This window comes from Gorilla gorilla, chromosome 13, assembly GCF_029281585.2.
Source record: "Gorilla gorilla gorilla isolate KB3781 chromosome 13, NHGRI_mGorGor1-v2.1_pri, whole genome shotgun sequence".
NCBI lineage: Eukaryota > Metazoa > Chordata > Mammalia > Primates > Hominidae > Gorilla > Gorilla gorilla.
Window position 1 is genome coordinate 96,667,325 of NC_073237.2, and position 25,332 is coordinate 96,692,656.

Here is a 25,332-nt window from a genome sequence, read left to right on the forward strand (position 1 = left end):
CCAGATTAAGATGACCCAAAACTAGCATAATTAATAAATTTTCAGATTTTGAATTTTGGTCCTACTAGTCTATCTAAATACAAATGCTACTAACAAAGCAGTTAACAAAAGTTTACTAGTGCTTACATGTAATCAAACACCAAAGAAGCTTGGAATTTTTACTTCTTGGCTCTCTAAAAATGAAAAAACTAGGCCAGGCGTGGTGGCTCACGCCTGTAACCCAACACTTTTTGGGAGGCCGAGGTGGGTGGATCACCTGAGGTCAGGAGTTCAAAACCAGCCTGCCCAACATGGTAAAACCCCATCTCTACTAAAAATACAAAAAATTAGCCACGCATGGTGGCGGGCACCTGTAAGCCTAGCTACTCAAGAGGCTGAGGCAGGAGAATTGCTTGAACCCAGGAGGTGGAGGTCTCAGTGAGCCAAGATCGTGCCACTGTACTCCAGCCTAAGCGACAAGAGCGAAACTATGTCTCAAAAATAAAAAGAAAAGAACTAGCACTCAAAGTCCATGTTGAATATTACTTTTTCTTTTTTATAGGACATCTTAAGGACTTTAGCATTACTTTTATTTTCTATCTGAACCTTTCAGATGATCATAGATCAAGACTGTAAGTAATATATACTTTTTTTAAAGGAGCTATATACATTCTTACTGTCTCTAGCCTACATCACAAATTAACTGCCATATGAGAAACAAGCTTTGCTTTCTCAAAATCTTACATTATAGCCCTATTATTAATTTTTTGCCAATGTATGCAATGAATCATAAAACAAAGTCTCAAAACCGTAATCAATAAAATGCCATCTTATTTGAAAAAGCAATTGACAAAACATTCCTACAGATGATGGGTTAACAGCAATAGAACACGCTCTTAAAATATACACCTTACTACAACTCTATAATGCTTTTCAAGACTATCAAATACTACTTAATTTATCCCGTCTTATGCAGCATACTGACTCATTCTAAACTTCAATTTGAAATAAAAAGAATAAAACAAAAACAAGAAAACTACCTTCTCAGTTTTATATAAACTTGAAGGATTCACACCTGCCTTATCAAAAGTCCTTACAGCAATTCTTCTGAAAACCAGATGCTTCTAGCTTTGAAGTCTTGCTTCTGTAGCTACCCTTTTCAAGTGTGTTACTGTATTGATTTAGCACCAACTTAATCTTGCAGCTTGTTCCTCCTTGGTTGCAAAGGAAAAGTGTAGCATACACTATGCACTACATTCACTATAGCACAACACTTAAAACAATTCAAGTCTGATTATGAGCTCTTCAGTTTTGTCCATTTCTACTAAACCTGGCAACGTGGAATAAATTGAAAGAGACTACTTAACAAGCAACTTTTTAAACCTTGTAAGAGACCTTCAGAAACTAGAATGTTCCTACACAATCAATCTGCCATAAACAATACACTGTAACACTACTATGAATTATAGCTAGTAAAAAACTAATGGAACCAGGCATGAGTTACGCATTTCACTTAAATATATATATATATTCACAGATAATAACTTCAGAAAACTAATTTGTAGTTTTGTGCAAAACAAACAAGTTTACAGTTAAACCCAGGGTACTTTTCAGAAAAATATATAACCAATTAGTAGTAATGAGCTGATTTTGAATCTTGCCATTTATGATAAAAGGCTATTAATACTAAGAAAATAAAGAACCATTAGTTCTCACCAATTTATGGGTTTCATCCTGTTGTTTAGAGAGTTTCCACAGAAGGGAAATAATATTAAGAACTTGCTGCATAACCTGTAGAGGTTCTCGTTCTATACCATTCCCAACAGGAGTAGCTAGTTGTGGAGGTACAGCTTCAACCCAGCATTCAATTAGCAATGGAATTATTATCTCAATAAATCCTTTCAGGTTTTCAGTAGATGACAGGCCTTCATCCACACCACTCAGTCCTCCAACCAGATACCTAATAAGGGTAAGAAAGAAAAAAATTAAGTGATTAAAAAATGTTTATTATCCCTTGCTAATTTAAATCTTAAATATAAAGTACTAGTAAAATGAAGCACCATGAACTGATAATTACAGCAATCAAAACTAGTAAGAAAAATGAAATTCTAAGATGACAAAGCCAAAAGATATTATCAAGTTTTATTTCTCAAAGGCTTTGCTATAAATTAATAAATTAACATACAAATAACTCTTCCCATCAGTAAATAAAATCAAATCATGAGTAACTATATGAAAACTATGAAAGACAACTGCATGTCTTCCCACCAACAGTCATCAATGGTTAGCAGTTATAATTCAATACAGGAAAACTGTGTGGACATAACTGAAATCCTTCTTACCGTAGCCTGAACTGTGAACTGACATTTGGCTGTGAACCCCCATTTTCATAAACCTGGATGTGTTGCTGGTCGTTGGCATGTTCCTTCCAGTTGATAAAAATGGAGTTGCTAGTGGCATGGGGATTTTCTTTCTGTTCCTGAAGTCCTTCACTTTCTCTCAACCTACTGGATCCATCTGCCAAGGCCTGAAGGAATTTACTGAGTCTCACTAAGACTTTCAGCCTCCATTGCTGAGAAGTGAGTCTCCGATTAGGATTTACAGAAAGTATCCAGGACTGGGATCTGTCTCTATTTATCAGTCCTTTGGACAGCTGCTGATGAGAAATAAGTTCTACAAAATTCTTAAGCAATATGCTGCTACGGCCAGTAATTAGAGCTGGGTACTGTTCCAGCAGAATGTCCAAAACTTTTAAAGAGTCCTCCTGAATTCCTTCAGTAATGTGAGTCATGGCACTAGAGAGATGGGCACTTACCAAAGGAAAAAATGGAGAAATTTGTTCAGCTCGTATTTTGGGGGCCAGGAATTGAAGAAGTTGAACTGCTGCTAATCGTACATTAGCATCTTTATCTGTAAACACAGCAGTCACTTCACTTAATATGTTTGAAAGGTGTGCATCAATTATAAATGGGTATTGAGACAAAAGGTCTTTAAGTCCAAGAAGAGCACTTTGTTTAACCCCAGCATTGTAGTGATGCATCTGTGACAGCAAATCCTATAAATAAAAATACAAATTTTAGATGTATACTTATATACATGTATCAATTTCAGATAAACATGCTAACTAACACTACACTAGTAAACTGACACTCCTTGGGGAAACTGCTTCAATAAGTACTTTTTAAATGTTATTTAGCTTTTGTTAGGATCAGAAACAGAAAAATACTTTCAGCTTAATAAAAACATTGCATAATTTTCAGTTGGAATTTTCTCTCTTTACATTAACCTACATGCAGGCTTAGGCGCTCTATGATATAAAGTGACAGCAATCACACCATCATTTATTGAAAATCTACTATGTACCAAACATCATGGAAGGTGTATATATATACTCTTGACAGGCCCTTTCTGCCTGTTTCAAATGGGCTTTCACAGGGTGTTTGTGTTTTATTCAGAGTATACTACTTGACAATTTTATCTGTGGAATAATTTATGTAACCTTTGGGAAAAAAAACTTTAAATAACTCTTTAGTATTATTTAAACTTCAGAGCTTAAAAAGCAAAACTCGAAAAATGTATATCCTCACAAAGACCTACACACAAATATTCATAACAGCATTATTCATAAGAGCCAAAAACCAGAAACAAACTAAATGTTCATCAACTGCTGAGTGATCAACAAAATGTGACCTAATCATGCAATGAAATACAATTCGACAATGCAAAGGAATGTACTACTGTTCTGATATATGCTACAAGCTACATACAACCTGGAGGAACCTCCAAAACACTGTGCTAAGTAAAAGGCCAGTAACAAAAGGCCATGTATTATATGATTTCATTTATATGCACTTTCCAGAATAAGCAAATCTATAGATATCAGAGGTAGATTAGTGATTGCCTAGGGCTGGAAGAAATGAGAAGTGATTCCTAATGGGTACAAGTTTTCTTCTTGGAGTGATAAAAACGTTCTAAAATTAGATTAAGGTGATAGCAGCATAACTCTGTAAATATACCAAAACCAATGAATTGTATTCTTTAAATGAGAGATTTTAATTATGTGTAAATTATGTCTCCATAAAGCTGTTAGATTCTTAAGCAACACTTCTCAAACTTCAATTGACTTCAAGTATTTACTACAAACCTACAATAAACTATGTGCTGTATGGGTTCAAAAAGGAATGACAGGATTGTATCTTAATTCGCTAAAAAACAGCTAGAAAACTGTTCATCAAAAATTTGACACATCAAAAACATGTAAGAATTATTTCCAGATACAGCCAGGTGCCGTGGTTCACGCCTACAATCCCAGCACCTCAGGAGGCCTTGGCTGGAGGATTGCTTGCATCCAAGAGTTTGAGACCAGCCTGGGCAACATATTGCAACCTTGCCTCTACAAAAAAATAAATTAGCCAGGCATGGTGACGCTCGCCTGCAGCCCCAGCTACTTGGGAGGCTGAAGTAGGAGGATCACTTGAGCCCAGAAGGTCCTGGCTGCAGTGAGCCATGATAGCACCCCATTGTGCTCAACATGGTGTAAGAGTGAGACCTGTCTCAAAAAAAAATTAAATCATCAAATAAATATACCAGGGAGAAACAACTGTGCATTTAGTTTAGCAAACGTTTCTGGAGGAAGTGGAAAGACACAGCTGCATGAAAGATCTCCGGGTAAAAGATAAACTCCAAACATCAATAAACCCTAAGACCCTAGGCAAACTATTTACTCTAAGAGTTTAGACAAATTTTCACAAAAATATAACATTCTACATGATTCCAAAGAAAATCTTATTTTGTCAAAACAAGATTTATGATTTACCTTTATGTTAAGTTTTCTATTGTTTGTTGGAAGTGTTCCATCCTCTTTGAGTTGCTCAGGCAGATGTATAGTCTTTGTTTTAAAGTTTGTAGGAGTAGCATTTTGTAACTTGGGCTTCTTTTTACCAACTTTCAATTTTACTTTTTGAAAATCATCTTGGCGTTTTCTTTTTTTAGTCATTCTCGACTACTATAATGAAAAGAATTAATTAAAAGCAATGGATAGAGACAAGAATAAATGATAAAAGAAGAAAAAAGGCACTTTCCAACACATACTACTGTAACATTTATTTCAATCGTAATCAAGAATCTGATTATGCTGAAAGATCAAAATATTAAAAAATGCTGTTAAGAACTATTAAAAACTCAGTTTAGTGATAAAATACTGTAACAAGGCAACAGTCTTGCCACGGTTTTGGAAAGTTTTTTGGGTCACAGAATCTTCTGTCAAGCTATATGCTAAAGGGAAACCTTCTGAAATGTGTTTTTTTTTTGTTGTTTTCCTTTGTTCGAGTGTAGGAGAGCAGCACAGACTTCCTAGAGATATAACTTGTATCTGCTGGTGTGCTCCTGGCCTTCGTAAGAGCCTCGGAGGAACTTCTCTAGCAATACCAAACAAAGTTGGAAAACCAATGTTATTCTTTAATGCAGCCTATAACCGTTAGAAAAAGATTTATGAACCTAAGCTGAGCATTTGAAAAATGGGTAATATTCAAATACACAGCAAGGAGAATAATAGGCCTTTCAAGAGCAAGGAAAACAAGGTAAAGATCAGGTGTAGGGGATAAACCTAGCACAGCAAAAGTGAATAAACTTCAGACTAAACAGAAAACAGTATTCCCCCTTGGTCCCCAAAAAGGATAAAAAGCAGCATAAAAAGAAATATAATGTAATAGGGGGATAAGGAACAAAGACCAGATAAGCCACTATTATAATAAATAACTCAGGCATAACACCACGCCATCTTGTACTTCCTCCCCCTCTATACCACATTCCAAACCTTGTACTTACACATGAAATCTTTGATCTGTGTCTCTTACCCATTTCCAGGCCACTACTTTCAAGAAGTCCTTTATTTCTACCATTCAATACCTTCCCCACTGGTACTCCTGCCTGCTATCTAGTGTCTACTCTCTAGTCCACTGGGCCTTTACGAAAGAGCTCTCTCTGAACACAGATCTCATGATCAAGACTCAAGAGTTCTCAGTTGTTCTATTCCTCATACACAGTAAAACCTCCTTAGCAGGACATATGAGGTCCTTCCTAATGTGGCCCCATCCATCCTCTCCAGCTTTATCTTCCCACAAGCTAACCTCTATCTAAAACAATAGCCTCTTCTACCTGGAACCAGCTAAATTCTTGAAGCCTTTTCCACACCCGAGAACAATACTGTACACCACTTGAATAGGGTAAGTACCTCTGGAATATATAAAACTTCTGCTAATCTCCTGGTTTATCATAATTATCCTGCGCCTGGCCATAAAAAGTGACAATGTTACACGAGGGTATAAAAAAATGGGTAAAACGAAAGTTTCCGTTATTACAATATTAATAAAATGGCCAGTGCAATACTGAACAGCTCAAGTTCAAGGAATTCAGAAGCCAATCAGCTATGACAATATATCCAAATTTACTTAATTACAGGGTTATATTAGATCGCCATGAGGTAGGATTTCCCACAGGTTAAGAACCAATTCTACAACCAGATTGATTAGGCTTCTATCCAAACTCTGACGCCTTCCAGCTGTACACTGTCCCAATTTCTATCTACAAAATAGGGATAATCATACACAATTGTAAAACACTCAGAACTGTGCCTGGTACATGGTTAAATACGTATGCTCAAAGCATAAACATGTGCGTGTCCCTCAAGTCTCAGGATCAGTACGTACCAAGCCCGACCAAATTTTCATCTCACCCACACGTCTAGTTACCTTAGTCTTAAAAAAAAAAAAAAAAAAAAAAAAAAAGCTGGGGGTCGGTGGGTGGGTGGGAGGGAATAAGGCCTAAAAAGAAGGCCATGATACTCACCTGGCCTCTTTTAATACAAAAATGGTTTTCATTAATTAAGCAAGCACACTTTGTGAGCTTTTCCTACAATTTTATTACTAGCTGGTACCAGACACGAAAGTAAATGGTACAGGACATTCAGAAAAATTAACTCCCTTCCTCCTCCACTCCTGTGGGTTCTATTTAGCCATTACCCACCTGATGGATCTTCAACAGTCTACTGTCAACTTTATGCCATATTATCTATCGCTTTGTATTAGTCACATTAATGCTTTCTCTGTTAGGAAAATTAAGAAGGCTGATCGACCTTCCTTGACTTTTCAAACCTAGTAATATTATTACGGGATACAAAGCATTTTTATGCGAAGAACTCTCAAAGTTCTACTAGTAATTGACTTTAACTTATAACAAAGATTTTCATAACACAGCAAATCAAAAAGTCCCACTAAGCCACTTTTACAGTAGCCGGTTTTTAGCAAAAGGTAGGAACGCCAGTCTCAGAGGAGGAGCTCACATCACTAGTCCTTAGGTTTGCGATCCCCAATAGTTTCAAAGCTGAATGTCACACATTCCTACTGTAGGTCTTTTCTGCTAATTCCAACAAAAGGCAGATCCTAGCGTTTTTAGGATTTCAATCTAACTAAATTCCAACTATAAATAGTTTGCCTGCCACCTTCTTACCCTTCCTCATTTCCACCTTCTTTTCCAAAAAAAAATCAGAGAGAACGATCGTACTGCACTCGGCCTTTGATAATTTCCTCCCCAAACCCTTAAACTCATGAGTTCCTCCAAACTCCACTGAGGGGCCAACCAGAGGCGACAGACTTCCCAAAAAGCAAATGGCCCAGGCAGGGGCGACCCCAGAAAACTGGTGGTCCCCTTCCGCTCGCTTAACTCTCCCGCCTGGGCGACCAGAGGGCGGAACAGGGGACGCCAGCTCATCCCCACTCCGTATTCGGTCCTGCATCCATCCCAGAGGCGAACACACCATGGGTTTTAGGAAACCATCGTTCCTCCTACTCCAAGGGACGCCGGCCAGGACCAGAGTCGGGGAAGTGGGGCCCGATTCACACACTCCGGCCTAAAACTCTCTCGGACCCGAAACCGGGCGAACCCGCCCCGTCACCTGAAGCTCCCCAAACGCCCTAGGGGGTCCCGCCCCCGCAGTGCCGGCCGCACACCCAGGCCCAGCTCGGAGGGACGCCGCGGCCCAGACCCGGGGGACGCACATCGTGCACGGCCGACCCTGCCCACTTGGGCCGCGGATCGAGGGGCGACGGCCCCACCACGCTCAGTCCCGCGCCCCGGGAGAACCCGGCCCGACGGGCGACGGCCGCTTACCTGAGGACCCGGCCACGGCCGGGGCGAGGAGCCCGAGGGGACAAGCGAGCGAGCAGAAGCCCACGGGGCAACAGCGTGCGCCGCCGGCTCAGGCTCTAGCTCCCAGAGCGTGTTTTCAAATAGCCTCGTCCTCACGCGGCCGCGTCTCCTTCCGCCGCCCGGAAATCAGGGCCCCTCCCCCTCCCTGCTGTGCTCACGTGATCGCAGCCCGCAGCCGCGCGCAACCGGGGAGGCGGGAGCGGGAGCGGTAGGCCCCGCCCACAGAGGAGGGTACCGCGCCGGAAGCCCCCTGCTCTGTGGGAACCTGAGGGAGGACAGCGCGAGGTTCCCGGACAGAGCGTGGCGCAGAAGTCCGGCCCGTAACTTGGTGGGCAGGCAGCTTAGGGGATGTGGGCCTGGTTATAGCTGAGCATGCTTTTCTCTTCCTCCCAGACCACAGTTCTTCAGACCTGGAGCCACTTTCAGAGAAGAGTATAAGTTGCACTGAATTGAAAAAGGGAAAAGTTTAGGACTGCAGAAGATGGAATTCCTGGGGACGTTAAACTGGGCTAAGATGGAGCAGATAAGATTTCCTTAATTAGAGCAAGACACACCTAGTATCTAGAGCCTGGAAGTCTTGGTCAAGGATTCTCCCTAACATCTCAGTTTCTCAGCACTAACATTCCTGCTACTAAAATGAAGTGAGAAATTAATTTCTGAAGTTAAGTAAAGAAATAAACTAAAATTCCTAGAAAAGAGGTAAGAAGAATGAGCCTTTGAAAAATGTCTTCACAGAGACTGGCATGATGGCATGGAAGAAAGAGCCCCAGGTAAGGACTTCAGACCTTGATTCAAATTTGTCTCTACACCTCACCAGATAATTAAGACTTAGTAAAGCTGGCGAAGATATTGACCCTCATTATCTTGGGTGGGAATTCAAAGGGATGATGTCTAAATAGGGAGACCCAAGCACTGGAACTAAAACCATGCCTGTTCCATAATCGGAGATAAAGAGGCAGCGCTAGAAATCCTGACCTCCCTTTGCTGGCAATATGGCCACATCACCACAATCTGCCTGGAATCGACCATAACCATAAATATTTGGGAGTCATTGGCTTTATGTGGCATTATATTCTGTTTAAAGCTATGAGACTAGATCAGAAGAGGAAAGATTTATTGCCAACCAGACATGTCCCTGGAACTCCAAACTTGTATCCAACAGTTTTTTCAATGTTTCCTTCAGATATCCAGTATACATCTCAAGGTCAACTTGTCCAAAACAGAGCTACTGATGATTTTCCCCTTGAAATCTACTCTTCCTACAGCTTATTCATCTCAAATAGTAAGTCTATCCTTGCAGTTACTCAAGCAGAAACCTTTGGGTTTTTGGTTTGGCCTCTTTGTTTCACACCTCACATCTAATCCATCTGGAGATTGACTCTATCTTTAAAGACATCCTAACTTTCACCAGTTAACACACCTCCCCTGCTACCATTCTGGTCCAAGCCGCTTCTTGATCACTGCAAAAAGCCTGCAAACACATCTTCCTGCTTCCGTTATTGTCCCTCTTCCCCCTACAGTCTGGTATCAGCAGAGCAGCTGTGTGATTATTTTAAGATCTAGGTTAGATCAGATCACTCTTTGGCTCAAAACCCTTTAATGGCTCCCTATTTCACTTAGAGTAAAAGCCAGAGTCCTTTCTAGGGCCTTCCCTTAGGCTGTTCTTGCATGGCTATAAAGAAATACCTGAGACTGGGTAATTTATAAAGAAAAGAGGTTTAATTGGCTCATGGTTCTGCTGGCTTTACAGGAAGCATTATGTTGGCATCTGCTTGCTTTTGGTGAAGTCTCAGGGAGCTTTCAATCATAGAAGGTGAAGGGGGAACAGGCATGTCACATGTTGAAAGCAGGAGCAAGAGAGAGAGCAAAAGAAAAGAGACAGACAGAGAGAGAGGTGCCACACATTTTTAAACAGCCAAATCTGATGAGAACTCACTATCACTAAACAAGCACCAAGCCATGAGGGATCCACCCCAACGACCCAAGCATGTCCCACCAGGCCCCACCTCCAGCATTGAGGATTACAACTCAACATGAGATTTGAGCAGGGACAAATATCCAAACCATATCAGTTCTCAAGCTCTTCCATATTCTGACACAGTCTCTTACCCTCTGAGCACTCCTCCTTCCACTCTCCCCTTTTTTACTCTGCTCCAGTCACACTTGCTTCTTTGCCTTCCTCAAACACCAGTGACACACTCCTGCTTTTGGACCTTTCCTTTAGATTTTCTGTCTGCCTGAAACACTCTTCCCCAATAAGTCCATGTGGCTAACTCCCTCTCCTCCCATGAGTCCACTCAAATATCTTCTCAGGGAGCCCTACCCTGACCACCTCATTTAAAATCACAAATTACCTTCTCGCAGGACTTGCAATTTCCCTTTAGAACATATCACCTTCTGGGAACATCACACTCTGGGGACTGTTGTGGGGTGGGGGGAGGGGGAAGGGATAGCTTTAGGAGATATACCTAATGCTAAATGACGAGTTAATGGGTGCAGCACACCAGCATGGCACATGTATACGTATGTAACTAACCTGCACATTATGCACATGTACCCTAAAACTTAAAGTATAATAATAATAAAATACAATAAAATAAAAAAGAACATATCACCTTCTAATATACCATGTAATTTACTTATTTATCATAATGATTATTTGATTCTGTCCTTCATCCACCACTAATATGTAAGTTTTACATGGGTCGTTTGTTTTATTCCCTGGTATATTCCAAGTAGCTAGAGCAGTGTCTGGCACCTAGTAGGCCCTCAATAAATATTTGTTGAATAAATGTCTAGGAAGCACCTGCTACATAGTGGTGCTGAGCAAACACTAGCTCTTATTGTTTCCCTACTTCGCTGCAGGACAGGGTTTATAGACTCAGCCCATTAAGTGGGTCTGGTGGCTATGTAGCTGACAGAAGTACTCCTGGCCTGACTAAAGGAAGCAGCAGATCTTCAGCAACAGTCAACTGTTGTCATGAGGAAATGCAAATCTTCTCATTTTTCAAGCAAACCGGAAATCCAGTGTTTAAGTCCATTCTCTGCTGCTATAACAGAATACCACAGACTGGGTAGTTTACAATGAACAGAAGACTATTTGGCTAATGCTTCTGCAGCTGAGAAGTCCAAGAGTGTGGCATCAGCATCTGGTGAGGGTCATCCATACCATGACAGAAGGGTAGAAGGCAGAAGTGAGCTCTAGAGACAGAACAAATCAGTTTGAATTCATCCTATTTGTCAAGAGCTCACACCCAGGATAACTAACCCACTCCCACAATAACAATTATCTATTCATGAGGGCAGAGCCCTCATAACCTAATCACCTCTTAAAGGTCCCGCTTCTCAATACTGTTAGAGTGGCAATTAAATTTCAAAATGAGTTTTGGAGGGGACATTCAAACCATAACATCCAGAAATGTTTATAAGAAATCTGCTCTTTAAATATTGGCAAGTACATTTTTCCCCCTATTTTCGAAACACTGTGTAGGCCAAACAAAATACTTATTGCCAGTTGCCAGTTTACTGTCTCTGGTTTAGGACATAAAAAGTTTGTACTTGAAGATAGGCTTTTTCCAACTCTTAAGTGATGAACTCAACAATTATAAGGATTGATCACTTCCCGAGCTTGAAGAGATCTTTGATAAATAACAAGCATGTAATTAATCAAGGTCCTTCACCCATGCCAGAAAAACATTATTTACAACAAACATCCATTCTGGAATGTGTAGGACACTCCAATTCCAAAACTCTGTCCAATTGGCCACATAGGTGCTGTGTTTAGTTTCCGCAACCATAACAAAGTACCACAAACTGGGTAGCTTAAATAACAGAAATTTCTGGATCTCAGTTCTGGAGACCATGGAATCTGAAATCAAGGTATCAGCAGGATTGGTTCCTTCTGAGGATTCTGAGGAAGATTCAGTTCCACACGTCTCTCCTAGCTTCTGGTAGCTTTAGACATTCCTTGTAGACATTCCTTCTGTGTCTTCACATTGTCTTCCCTTGTGTATATCTGTCTGTGTTCAAATTTACTCCTTTTATAAGAACCCCAGTCATAGGGGCTGCCCTCATTACCTCATTTTAACTTGATCACTTCTCTAAAGACCTTATTTCCAAATAAAGTCACCTGAGGTACTAGGGGGTAGAACTTCAGTATATCTTTTTGGAGGACACAATTCAACCCGTAAGAGCCACCAAGATCTGTGTCCAGAAATGTCTGTATTTCATCATCCAAACGATTTGTCCTTTTTGTCTATGCTCAGACACATCATGATATTCTAGGTTAAGTAGCTTCCTTCTACGTAATCTACCCAACCTTTGCAGCTTTCCTTTAAAATGTGCTTCATACTGGGCTTCCAGCATTTGCTTTGGGAATAAGGTATCACTGCTTTTAAAAAAAACCTGAAACATTGTTAACCTAATAAAAATTGACTTTATAATTTCAAAGCAAACAAAAGCATATACATATTAAACTGGCTCTTACCTTACATTTTAGAGCTACTACTAACACAAAAAGCAGTCTCTTTGAAGAAGCTGAAATGATGAGTTCAAACATGATACTATAACCAGGGGCACATTGTCTAGGAATTGATTGGTATTATATATACAAATGACTTGGCACACAGCCTCAATAGCCCCTCAATAAATGGCAACAGATATCACTACTGATAATGCATCATTGGGCATTATTTGCACTATATGTGCAAAATCAACATTTAGTTGGGCTTCTTAGATAAAGTAACAGAAAACCAGTTCTGACATTAAGTGAAAAGGAATTTATTGAAAGTATATTGAATAACACAGAGAATGGCCAGGGAGGCTACCAGTTCAGGCTTAGAAAAAAGACAGGAAGGAAAAGACCAGCAAGGCCAGGAGTGCAAAGACCATTACACCACAAAATCAGTCTAAGACAAAAGGATTAGAAATGAGGAAGTTAAATTATCTCCATTTGCAGATATAATTGTATATCCAAAAAAAAAAATCAACTGAAAACTTACTATAAACAATAAAAGAATTCAGAAAAGGGCCAGGCACAGTGGCTCACACTGTAATCCCAGCTGTTTTTGTATTTTATTTTTGTTTTTTGTATGTCACCTTTTTTTCTATAAAATTGTTTGGACCATGCAGCAGTGCCAGTCTCTCTCAACCTGTTTTGATTTGGGGAGCTGTGAATTGTTTTTTGTTTAACTTTGTTAAATTTAATCTGTCTAAATTTTGCTTTATTTTTGAAAGCTGGCAAATGAGAATTCCTGATGAAAGCTCTAAGACCTGCTGTGTCTATGTGTCTGTATTTCTATAACTCAATATGTGTTACATGTATGTGATAATATTTGGGAAATGAAGCTAGTTTTAAAATAGTTGGTAAAATAAAATAATAATGACTTCAGAATTGTCAGTTAAATATAATTCAGACATTTTTTCCTGGATATATTCGTCAGACAGGTTTAAAATGTGTCTACTACATGTTTTAAGGTCATAACATGTGGCTTCTTTAATTTTTGATACTTATTGGTTTGTAAGCTTTTGGTTTTGCTTTTGAATCTCTGGATTCTTTTGTTGGGACAGGTAGCTGTGGTAAGGGTTGGGGACATGTTCTTAGCAACTTGACCACCAGTTATAAGGCAGTCAAGCCCACTATAACCACTTCCTACCTGTTCCAGTTTTGCCCCCTGGCTATGTTAGAAGGGGTTGGATCCTCCAGGCATTGTCTTCACAGTTATCGTCTATCCTGAGCCTACCCCTGGTATGTAAGTTCAGGAACCAGATGGGCCCTGCCTTTCATAGCCCTTCTAAGTACCACATGCCTACTTAAGACCGAGGAAAGACGTTAACGAAGATACCTGTGTCATAGTTTGAGTAATTAAAAATCTTAAAATCCTTGTTAAGTAAAGTAATAGATAATCATAAAATGGCTGAGTCACTTCTAAGTCACTTAAAATATTGAACAGTAATTATTAAACATAAATTTAAATTTATGTACTTTGACATCTTATGGTATTTAAAAGCTAAATATATTTAGAACTGGTAAACAAAAATGTGAGAAAACAAATCTTTCTAAAAATTATAAAATGTTTTCATCTATAAACACTGATATAAAACAGCTCAAACTTCCTAAGTTTTCACTAGAAGTTAGGGTTACTAAGATAAGCACTTCTCAACAGAAGACATACACATGGCCAACATCAATAATCATTAGAGAAATGCAAATCAAAACCGCAATGAGATCACATCTTACATCAGTCAGAATGTTTACTACAAAGTAAAAAAAATAACAGATGCTGGTGAGGTTGTGGAAAAAAGAGAGTGCTTATAAATTACTGGTGGGAATGTAAATTAGTTCAGCCACTATGGAAAGCAGTTTGCAGATATCTCAAAGAACTTAAAATAGAACCTACCATTCAACCTAGCAATCCCATCACTGGGTATATACCCGAAGGGAAATGAATCATTCTACCAAAATGATACATACACACATATGTTCATCACAGTACTATTCACAATAGCAAAGGCATGGAATCAATCTAGATGCCCATCGACAGTGGATTGAATAAAGAAAATGTGGTATATATACATGAAGAAATACTATGCAGCCAGTAAAAAGAATGAAATCATATCCTTTACAGCAACATGGATGCAGCTGGAGACCATTATCATAAGCAAATTAATGCAGGAAGAGAAAACTGAATCCTGCATGTACTCACTTATAAGTGGGAGATAAACATTGAGTACACGTGGATACAAAAAGGGGAACAATAGACACTGGGGTTTACTAGAGGGTGGAGGGTGGGAAATTGGAAAACTACCTACCGGGCACCATGCTCACTACCTGGGTGACAAAATGATTTCTACACCAAACCCCAGCGACATGCAATTTACCCATGTAACAAACCTGAACATGTACCCTCTGAAATGAGGAAAGTTAGAAGGAAAAAATAAAAGAAATTAAGGTTACTAAGAGTATACTAATTCTATATACAGAGTGTATAAGGAAAAGCAAGGGCTGGGCGTGGTGGCTGATGCCTGTAATCCCAGCACTTTGGGAGGCTGAAGTGGGAGGATTGCTTGAGCCCAGAAATTCAAGACCAGCCTGAGCAACATGGCAAAACCCTGTCTCTACAAAAAATTCAAAAATTAGCCAGGTGTGGTGGCATGTGCCTGTAGTCCCAGGTATTCCAGAGGCTGATGTGGGAGGATCGCTTGAGCCTAGAAGGTTGAGGTTACAGTGAACCATGATCATGCCACTACCCTCCAGCCTGGGTGACACAGCAAGACTTTGTCTCAAAAAAAATAACAATAATAATAATAAAGGAAAAGATAGATGGGCTTTTAGTGAAAAACTTTGTAAAAACATGAAAATGGCCTTGGATGATGGGTACTACAAAAGCCCAGACTTCACCACTGTACAGTTCATCCATGTACCCCAAAACCACTTGTACCCCTAAAGCTATTGAAATAGACATAAAAATGTATGTTTATTGAGAAAAAGATAATTTCATCTCACTTAATAGTTACTTAAAGATTATTTCAAATTAAAAAAATTTAAAAGATATGATAAAGCTAAATATAAAAAGTGAAAACAATTCATTGCAATATGTTATAAAAGGTTTATAAAAATCTTGTGTAGTCAAAAGATGACTGAGATTAGATAATTTGGTTTATAAGGTTTTAGTAAAATTAACTTTAGTATTTATAATACACAAATGCAAAAGTAAAATATGGCTTTCTCTTTTAAACAAAAATTTTCATGTAGTATTAATAGTAAAAATTTTTGTTCACCTTTTGAGTAAATGACAAAAAAAGACAAGAAGAGAAAAAGAGAGAAAGATTCTGTCTTATGCTGTTTCTTAGATCTGTTAATTGTTTGGAAAACTCAGTACCCTCTCAAAGAATAAAGTTTTTGCTTTTTAAAACCTTTTATTGGCCAGGTGCAGTGGCTCACGCCTGTGATCCCAGCACTTTGGGAGGCCAAGGTGGGTGGATCTCGAGGTCAGGAGATCGAGACCATCCTGGCTGATATGGTGAAACCCTGTCTGTACTAAAAATACAAAAAAATTGGCCGGGCATGGTGGCGGGCACCTGTAGTCCCAGCTACTCGGGAGGCTGAGGCAGGAGAATGGCGTGAACCCAGGAGGCGGAGCTTGCAGTGAGCCGAGATTGCTCCACTGAACTCCAGCCTGGGCGACAGCGAGACTCCGTCCCAAAAAAAATAAAAATAAAAAAATAAAAAAAAACCTTTTATCATTTTGGCTAAATGAATGACTGTTATTTTACAGTAACCTGTGATCCTATTTGGATTGTTTTAAACCTTTGACCTATTTGATGTTTCTCAAAATCAAATTTTGAATTCAAAATTCAGTCTTTTTGACCTGCAACTAACTTTGAGATACTACAGAGGGCTCTTACAACATCCAAAAGAGAGATAAATGGTTTGATATGTTAAATTATATGAAAAGTATTGTGAAATAAAGAATAAAGTTTAACCTTCTTCAAGTTATATTTTAATAGATATATTATTAATATATGTTCCAAAATTATATGAGATTCCTAACATTCTGATATGTCTTGATATGTTATCAGTCATAATTATAGTTATTATGTTAAAGTATTGTAGGCCACAGAAATAACCAAATTTCCTTGTCAGTTGTGCCTTTACAACCATTTGAAGTCATTTCCACAGTTGATTACTTAATTCTGAAACAGTTTCTAAAAACTTTTCAAAAGCAAATAAAATTCTGGTGTATTGTGTCTTCAAAGAAGTTCATGGAAAAGATAAAAAGGACCCTGACAAACTTGCTTAAATACAGGTTTCTGATGACTTTAGAACCATATCATTTGGACTGGGTAAGAATTTCCTAAAACTCGTAAGAAAGAGACAGACTGGTTTATAAAACTGATAACCCAACCAGGACAAAAATTAGTTGAATACCAAAAAAATACTTTGCCAGATTTTCATGCTAAAGAAGCTGGTACTGAAATTGTTTAGATATGCAATTTGAATGAACTCCATGATCCACATCACATTACATATGATAACCCATCTAATAAACAATGGTAGGCACCTGAACTAGAAAAGCAAAAATAGAATTTAAGAAGATGTAAATCCAATGTTAAGCATAGACTCAGAACCTAGATGGCTGCCTAGTTATTCCTGAGTATTTAAAGCTTTCATTATTAAAAGCTGTGCATTCCATGACTCTTAAGGAAGAAATAAGATGATGCAAATATGCAAATAGAATATATATTGACAGCCGGGCCCTGTGGCTCACGCCTATAATCCCAACACTTTGGGAGGCTGATGCAGGCGGATCACGAGGTCAGGAGTTCAAGACCAGCCTGACCAACATGGTGAAACCCCGTCTCTACTAAAAATACAAAAATTAGCAGGGTGTGGTGGCACACACCTGCATTCCCAGCTACTCAGGAAGCTGAGGCAGGAGAATTGCTTGAACCTGGGAGGTGAGGTTGCAGTAAGTGAAGATCGTGCCACTGCACTCCAGCCTGGGTGACATAGTGGGACTCTGTCTCAAAAAAAAAAAAAAAAAAAAGAAAGAAAGAAAAGAATACACATTGGCATGGTGACTATTCCAAATTGCTAAAATTGTTTATGACCAATGTTTGGTTTCTTAAATTCATAATCCTGGAAAGACAATCAGAATTTCAGGTACATGTTTTCTACCTGATGGGCCATTTAAACAGTTATAGAGGAATTTTACTCACTTTTCATTTTCAAGACATCTTTTCTAGTTATTTTTATAAAAGATTTCCCATGCAAGGGCGCTGATGTTATAACAATAGATAAAAGGTTATTTTAAAAATTTGTTTCCCTCCTGGGTTGTTCCTGAAGAAATCTCCAGCAAAAAAGATACTTGTTTCACTGGACAAGTTGTAAGATAGTTAAATAAGGTGTTACAGATACAGTAACATTAGACAAAGCTAACTGAGTTGACTAGATTGCCTTAGTCAAAGATATTAGAGTTTAATGACAATCAGATCTACTTCCAGTGAAAACATAAGTTGACCTCTTACACAATAGTCACTAAAAGGCCTATGCTTCTAATAATAAAACTTCAAATATCTTCTGTTTCTAAATTCTGACATAACTAAATGCTACAAGGCTTTAATGCGCATGTGTTTGGATATTTGCACCCTCCAAATCTCATATCGAAATATGATTCCCAATGTTAGAGGTGGGGCCTGGTGAAAGGTGATTGGATCATGGGGGTGGATCCCTCATGAATGGTTTAGCACAATCTCCTTGGTGATAAGTGAGTTCTTGCTCAGTTAGTTCACATGCAATTTGATTGTTTGAAAGTCTGGGACCTCCCTCTCACCTTGTTCTCCCTTACTCCCTCTGTTGCCGTGTAATACCCTGGCTTCCCACTTTGCCTTCCACAACTGTAAGTTTCCTGAGGTCCTCACCAGAAGCCAGGCAGATGTTGGCATCATGTTTGTACAGCCTGTAGAACCAAGAGCCAATTAAACTACCTTTCTTTAAAAATTATCTAGTCTCAGGTATTCTGTTATAGTAATGCAAATGGATTAATGCAAATGCATTATGCCTAATATGGTTTGGATATGTTTCTCCTCCAAATCTCATGTTAAAATGTAATTCCCAGTTAGAGATGGGCCTGATAGAAGGTGTTTGAATCATAGGGGTGGATCTCTCATGAATGGTTCTGCACCAGCCCTTTGGTGATAAGTGAGTTCATGCAATATCTGGTTGTTTAAAAGTGTGTGACAACACCCCTGCTTGCCCCCACTCTTGCCATGTGATGTGTCTGCTCTGCCTTTGCCTGTCACCATGACTGTAAGATTCCTGAGGCCCTCACCGGAAGCTGATGCTGGCACCACACTTCCTGCTCACCCTGCAGGAACCATGAGTCAATTAAATCTCTTTTCTGTATAAATTACCCAGTTTCAGGTATTCCTTTCCTTTATAGCAACACAAGAACAACCTAACACAATGCCCAAGTGTATTTTCACTAGATAAAGAAAGCTTTTTGTGGTCCACGGACTGAGGGCAATCTAACCCTTCATGGATCTAAAACCCAGAGATTAGGTCTTTTGGAAATGATCAGAGAAAGACTGCCCTTGCCACTCACACTGCAGCAAAACTTTGGAACCTTGAAACTTGGGTTTGTAATCTCACAACTCAGAAAGGCCCCTTCCCACTCTGGGAACTATACACCCATTAGACACCTTAAGGCAAAGCTAACCTTCCAGGTCCAACCCACAGACCCTGACCCAGTGACAGATAAAAGACGTACACTGACACAGATATTTTGCCCGTCAGCACAGCTAAGGGGCTCTGCTGCCTGAGTCCACAGCGTCGGCCTTGATAATTCTTGAAGTTCACGTTTATTTAGTACAGATTTAATGACAAAGGCTTTGAGTTAACACACTTGTGGATAATTAATGTGGTTGTCCTCCCAGGAAAGACCAGACCTACGAATGATCAAAACTCGGTCTTAGGACCACATGAGTAAACAAGCTCTTTAGGTAAACTCCTTTACATTCCTTTGTACCTACTCTAAGCTATTAACTCAAGGTAAGAGGATTAGGCCACTCTCAGCCATAACCTATCTTGAGGCTTTTGCAAAACCTTCCGGCCTTCCAAGAAGGTTTGTGTCTATTTTACAATTTCTCCCACCACCCTGACTGAACTCCTACGTCTCCACCTTTTCTGTTTTTAGCATCAGGTTTCGTTGATTAGAGAGTACAGATGTGTGCAGCAACAGGTCTGTCAGGTGTGGTGGTCACTGCTCATATTCTGGCTTTGTATCTTAGAATTAGTAAATAACATAAAACAAACATGAGTATAATTAGCAATATTCTTTTCTAATCAAGGAGTGACCTGTAGTGTTACCTGGCACTTCAGTTCCATGTGTGCCATTACTAAGGAACCCCACTGGGGGTATGTTAATCCCTCTTAGTTAAGCAGTCACGTTGTTAGAAGCTGGGAAGAGGGTGTTTGTCAAAGTAACAGGGCAGAAGAAAGGCAGATTTGAGAGATGAGCCCAATAGAGTGTAGCAGGTACTGGTTGCAGGCAGAGTGAGAAAATTAAAAAAGGAATAAATTATTTGGTTGTGAATGGTGTTTGTGTATGGAGCAGGATGCGCTTCACCTTCTGAGTTGTTCTCTTCAGCATCCTGTCTGGGGCCTGTGTTGTCCAAGGAAGCCGCATTGTTCAGGGCTGTGGGTCCTGTAGGGTCATTTTCTTTATTTCTGGTACTGGGTTGGGTCCTAGCCACGCCATGGTATGGTTTGATGCATCGTGCTAAAATCCAAAGAGGACCTGAGGGGGTGTGAACACAAGCATATCCTCTTCCCCATGTTAGCAAATCATTTGGACCACACTATTCATTACTATTTACATCCTTCCATAAAACTGTGGGTTTTGTCTTGAGAGGTTTTAGCAAAGTGCTTTTCTATAGCTGATTGAAATTTGTCATCTAAATTTAAAAAATTAAGGGTAAATAAGGCTTGTGCTAGTTGTGTTCCAGGGTCCTTACCCATACTCCCCCTTTTGGTTTTCTGAGCATATTTTTAAGGGTAGAGGGCCTGTTCTATGACCTGTCCTTGGGGGTTATACGGGATGCCTGTGGAATGCTGGATGTTCCGTGTGTGATAAAATTGTTGAAATTATGAGCTGGCATAAGCTGGACCATTATCAGTTTTAATTTTTGTGGGCCACCCCATAAATGCAAAAGTTAAAAGACGATGTTTAATGGCATATCCAATGGACTCTCCAGGAAGACCGTGTGCACTAATTAGATGAGTGTTGGTATCAACGGATACATGTACATATCTTAGTTTTCCAAATTCAGGGACGTGTGTAACATCTGTTTGCCATAACTGATTAGGTTCTAGTCCTCTAGGGTTAACACCTGTAGAAGAAGGGGACGTGCCTGTGAGCTGGCAATCTGGGCATTGCAGGATAATTTGTTTAGCTAGTCTTTGGGTAAGTTGAAATTGTTTAGTTCAGTTTCTCCAATTTTGGTGGAAAAATTGATGTGATTGGGTGGCTTGGACAAGCAGTGATGTCATAACTTTTAGGTCTGCTTGATCATTGCCATAAGCCAATGGGCCAGGCAGTGAACTGTGGGCCTGAATGTGTGTAATAAAAATAGGATTTGTACATTGATCTCGCAATTGCCGAAGCTGGAGAAAAAGTGCACACAGGATGGGCTCTAGAGTAGACTTAGTTAGGGCTGTCTCAGGTTCTGCAATAAATAAACAGAGTAAGTAGAGTCACTAACAATATTGATGAGCTGAGCAGAAAAAGTTTCCAAGGCCAATATTAAGGCTCCAACCTCAGCTCTCTGAGTGCTAGTAAATCCAGAACAAGTGAGGAAATTATGTGTTCTCCACCAAACAGCCACCTTTCCATGTTTACCAGAGCCGTCGGTAAACAGTGTTAAAGTGTTAGGTATGGGGGATTGAAATTTTTGTAGGCAAAACCATAGAAGTACGAGATAAGAACTGAAGGAGCTTGTCAGCAGTAAGCATATGTTCTAAATGGCCTGTGTAATCAGAGAGTGCTGTCTGAAGATCTAAAGAGAGGGGCAATACTGCTTCAAATGGCTTTTTACTCAAAGGAATTCTTATGACATCAGGGTCATAACTTAGCAACTGATTGCATAGTCTGCGGCCTGAATAGATGACTTTACTGACTAACTGGATATAGGTCGAGTGTGTTTTAATCCTGGTATGTGAGCAAAAAACCCATTCTAGAAAGCGTAGCCCTGGGGCCATCTGTCCTATTAACCCTGTAGGGGAGTGTTTATTAGGGAAAATAAACAATTGGATGGAATATTGGGTGTCTATGCGAACTAGTTGCCTTTGGGAAATAGCTTGTTCTATTTCTTCAATTTCCCTTTGTGCTGCAGGAGTTTAATATCTGGGAGAGTCCAGGGCTGTATTGCCCTTTAAGATACAAAACAGGTTTTGCAACTTATCAATAGATATGCCCAAGGTGGGGCGAAGCCAGTTAATATTGCCCAGTAATTTTTGATAATCATTTAAGGTGTGTAAGTTGCTAGTATTTAATTTAACCTTTTGAGGACTTACTGATTGAGGAATTTAGTATGTATCCAAGATATTTCCAAGGAGAGGACATTTGTATCTTCTCAGGTGCTGTGATTAAACCTCTTAACTGTGTATTCTTTACCACAGAGGCATGTAATTTTAAAAGTACTCACTCCAGGCTGGGCATGGTGGCTCACGCCTGTAATCCCAGCACTTTGGGAGGCCGAGGCGGGCGGATCACGAGGTCAGGAGATCGAGACCATCCTGGCTAACACGGTGAAACCCCGTCTCTACTAAAAATACAAAAAATTAGGTGGGCGTGGTAGCGGACGCCTGTAGTCCCAGCTACTCAGGAGGCTGAGGCAGGATAATGGTGTGAACCCAGGAGGTGGAGCTTGCAGTGAGCCGAGATTGCGCCACTGCACTCTAGCCTGGGCGACAGAGCAAGACTCTGTCTCAAAAAAAAAAAAAAAAAAAAAAAAAGTACTCGCTCTGTTGGGGCTGCTAGTAAGTATCATCCATAACATGGATAATCTTGCAATTAGGAAATAATTTTCTACTGGGGAGCAAAGCCTGATTTACATGATACTGACACACGGTAGGACTGTTCAGCATTCCTTGAGGAAGCACTCTCCAGTGAAATCGACAAACTGGCCTTTCATTATTGATAGCTGGTATTGTAAATGCAAATTTTTCTCTGTCCTGTTCTGCAAGGGGAATCCTATAAAAACAGTCTTTAAGTCAATAACGATTATAGGCCCATCTGGAGGAATTGCTGCGGGGGAGGGGAGGTCCTGTTGAAGAGGCCCCGTAGACTGCAAATTAGCATTAATAGCACTTAAGTCATGCAAAAATCTCCATTTACCAGAGTTTTGGGGAATGACGAAAATGGGTGAATTCCAAGGGCTGTTAGATGGTTCTATATAACCGGCTTTTAATTGCTCCTCAGCTAATTCATGGGCTCTATGTAATTTCTCTCCCTTCTAAGGTCACTGTTCTACCCAAATAGGATTTCGAGGGAGCCACGTCAAGGGTAGTGGAGGAATGACAGTGGCCATTATTAGAAAGAGGTTTGCAGGTTTGCAGTTCACATAATTCATCAAATTCTGCCCTCCAGAGGAGGTATTGACTGGCGTTTAAAGTTGTTTTAGCTAGCACTGACCAGTCCCATGGAGTCATATAGAAGTTGTCTGCTCTGGCCTCAATTAATCCTTTCATTAAATGGGCTAGCAGCTCTGTTATCTCTAATGCTTTTCCTTATCTCTTTATGTACCTGATTGCCTTGTTGATCTTGTATTACCTGGCAGGCTAAGAGCTCCCCTTCTAATGCTGCTTGCCTAAGACAGGGTCCCATAGCTATAGCGTATCCCCTGTCTTTTTTCCAATTTATTGGAAGAGGGGGCTCAGGCAAAACCTCCGTATCCTCTTTGTTATTTTGGCTCAGTGATAGCAGGGCTAAGGGATAAGGAGGTGGTAAAGTAGTTGACTGTTTCTCCTTCCTTCCCTTTTTAGGCTTTTCTGTGTATAACGAGGCCAGAGCTGCCTTAATTAAGGCCCATAACATTTGAGATGTTACTGGGGACCTGTTGCCCTTGCGCACAATGTTGTTTAAGATTTCTCTCCACTTGTTCCCAGAACTCTACGTCTAGCGTACCTTCTTCTGGGAACCATGGGTTATGGGATACAACAGTTTGCATTAGCTCCTTAATTGAGCCTGTGAAACCGAGGCTCCACTAATTTTAAGCAGCTGTTTCAATACTTTTATCTACTGTTGATGTTGAGCTGAAACTGTTGTCCCATGATGAAACCTAGCCTGAACAATTCCCTCAAACTTGGAAATCCCAAGCAGGCACCAATGACTTACGAATTTACTAACTGTGCAGTCTTCTTCACCTTCGTTTTTGAGGGTTCTCTCACAATTCGTGGCAGCGTTCCTCACATGGGGCACCACCTGCCGGGTCTGACCCACAGACCTTTACCCAGTGACGGATGAAAGATGTACACTGACACAGATATTTTGCCCATCAGCACGGCTAAGGGGATCTGCTGCCTGAGTCCACAGTGTCAACCTTGATAAGCCGGCAAAGTTCACATTTATTTAGTACAGATTTAATGACAAAGGCTTTGAGTTAACACACTTGTGGATAATTAAGATGGTCACTCTCCCAGGAGAGAGCAGTCCTACAAATGATCAAAGGTCAGCACCACATGAGTAAACAAGCTCTTTAGATAAACTCCTTTACATTCCTTTGTACCTCCTCTCAGCTATTAACTCAAGGTAAGAGGATTAGGCTGCTTTCAGCCATAACGCTATCCTGAGGCTTTTGCAAAACCTTCCAGCCTTCCAAGAAGGTTTGTGTCTATTTTACAATTTCTCCCACCACCCTGACTGAACTCCTACACTAACCAGCAAAGTTTCTCCTCAGAAACAAACAACATCCTAGATGTGGACAACTTTTGCAAGATGACAGATTAATGATCAAGGCTTCTCTACTATCATGAAGCTCTTACCTGTCAGTTTTTTCCTTGCTCACACCTCTATGAACAATAAAACTAGGCTGGGGTCAGTGGCTCATGTCAGTAATCCCAGTGCCTTAGGAGGCCAATGCAGGAAGATTGCTTGAGGCCAGGAGTTCAAGACCAGACTGGGCAATACAGTGAGACCCTGTTTGTGGTCAAATTATGGGTTGACCCGCTACTCCAAATATATAAAAATAATTTGCTAGACTTGGTGGCATGCACCAATAGTCCCAGCTACTTAGCAGGCTGAAGCAAGATGATCACTTGAGCTCAGGAGTTTGAGGCTGCAGTGCGCTGTAATCACACCACTGCACTCCAGCCTGGGCAACAGAGTAAAACCCTGTCTCAAAAGAAAAACCCACAATAAAACCAGAAAATGAGTCTCTTATGTGCATTTCTGGAGTGTACTTTTATTTGTAGAGGATTTTTTAAGCAACCTTATAAACTTATACATGGACAACATTATGCATTGATAAATAAAAGATAAAGGACCAACATGTGTGAAAAATTTTAATATACATTTGTTGCTTCATAATGAATCAAAAAACAAAATATTGGTCCACTCCTCTTAGCTTGTGTCATAGGTTAAAGAGAAC

The 25,332-nt window shown here is 40.0% G+C and overlaps 1 protein-coding gene and 1 long non-coding RNA gene across 3 annotated transcripts in view; one reads left to right on the top strand and one right to left on the bottom strand.

Moving 5' to 3' along the window:
- The window catches only part of TEX10 (testis expressed 10), a 50,585-nt gene extending 42,230 nt beyond the window's left edge, over positions 1-8,355 (bottom strand). Inside the window, exons 1-4 of one of the 2 annotated variants that reach the window (XM_004048358.4) lie at positions 8,146-8,355; positions 4,796-4,984; positions 2,322-3,034; positions 1,696-1,939 (exon numbers count right to left, since the gene is read on the bottom strand). In XM_004048358.4, the coding sequence (XP_004048406.2) occupies positions 1,696-1,939; positions 2,322-3,034; positions 4,796-4,975 (1,137 nt within the window). In that variant the 5' untranslated portion in view covers positions 4,976-4,984; positions 8,146-8,355. The remainder of the gene's footprint in view (positions 1-1,695; positions 1,940-2,321; positions 3,035-4,795; positions 4,985-8,145) is intronic. The other variant, XM_055350056.2, reaches the window with a different exon arrangement.
- LOC101136036 (uncharacterized) overlaps positions 8,336-25,332 on the top strand; it is a 42,448-nt gene continuing 25,451 nt past the window's right edge. Inside the window, exons 1-2 of the long non-coding RNA XR_002007389.4 lie at positions 8,336-8,954; positions 9,368-9,466. This is a non-coding gene — a long non-coding RNA (uncharacterized lncRNA). The remainder of the gene's footprint in view (positions 8,955-9,367; positions 9,467-25,332) is intronic.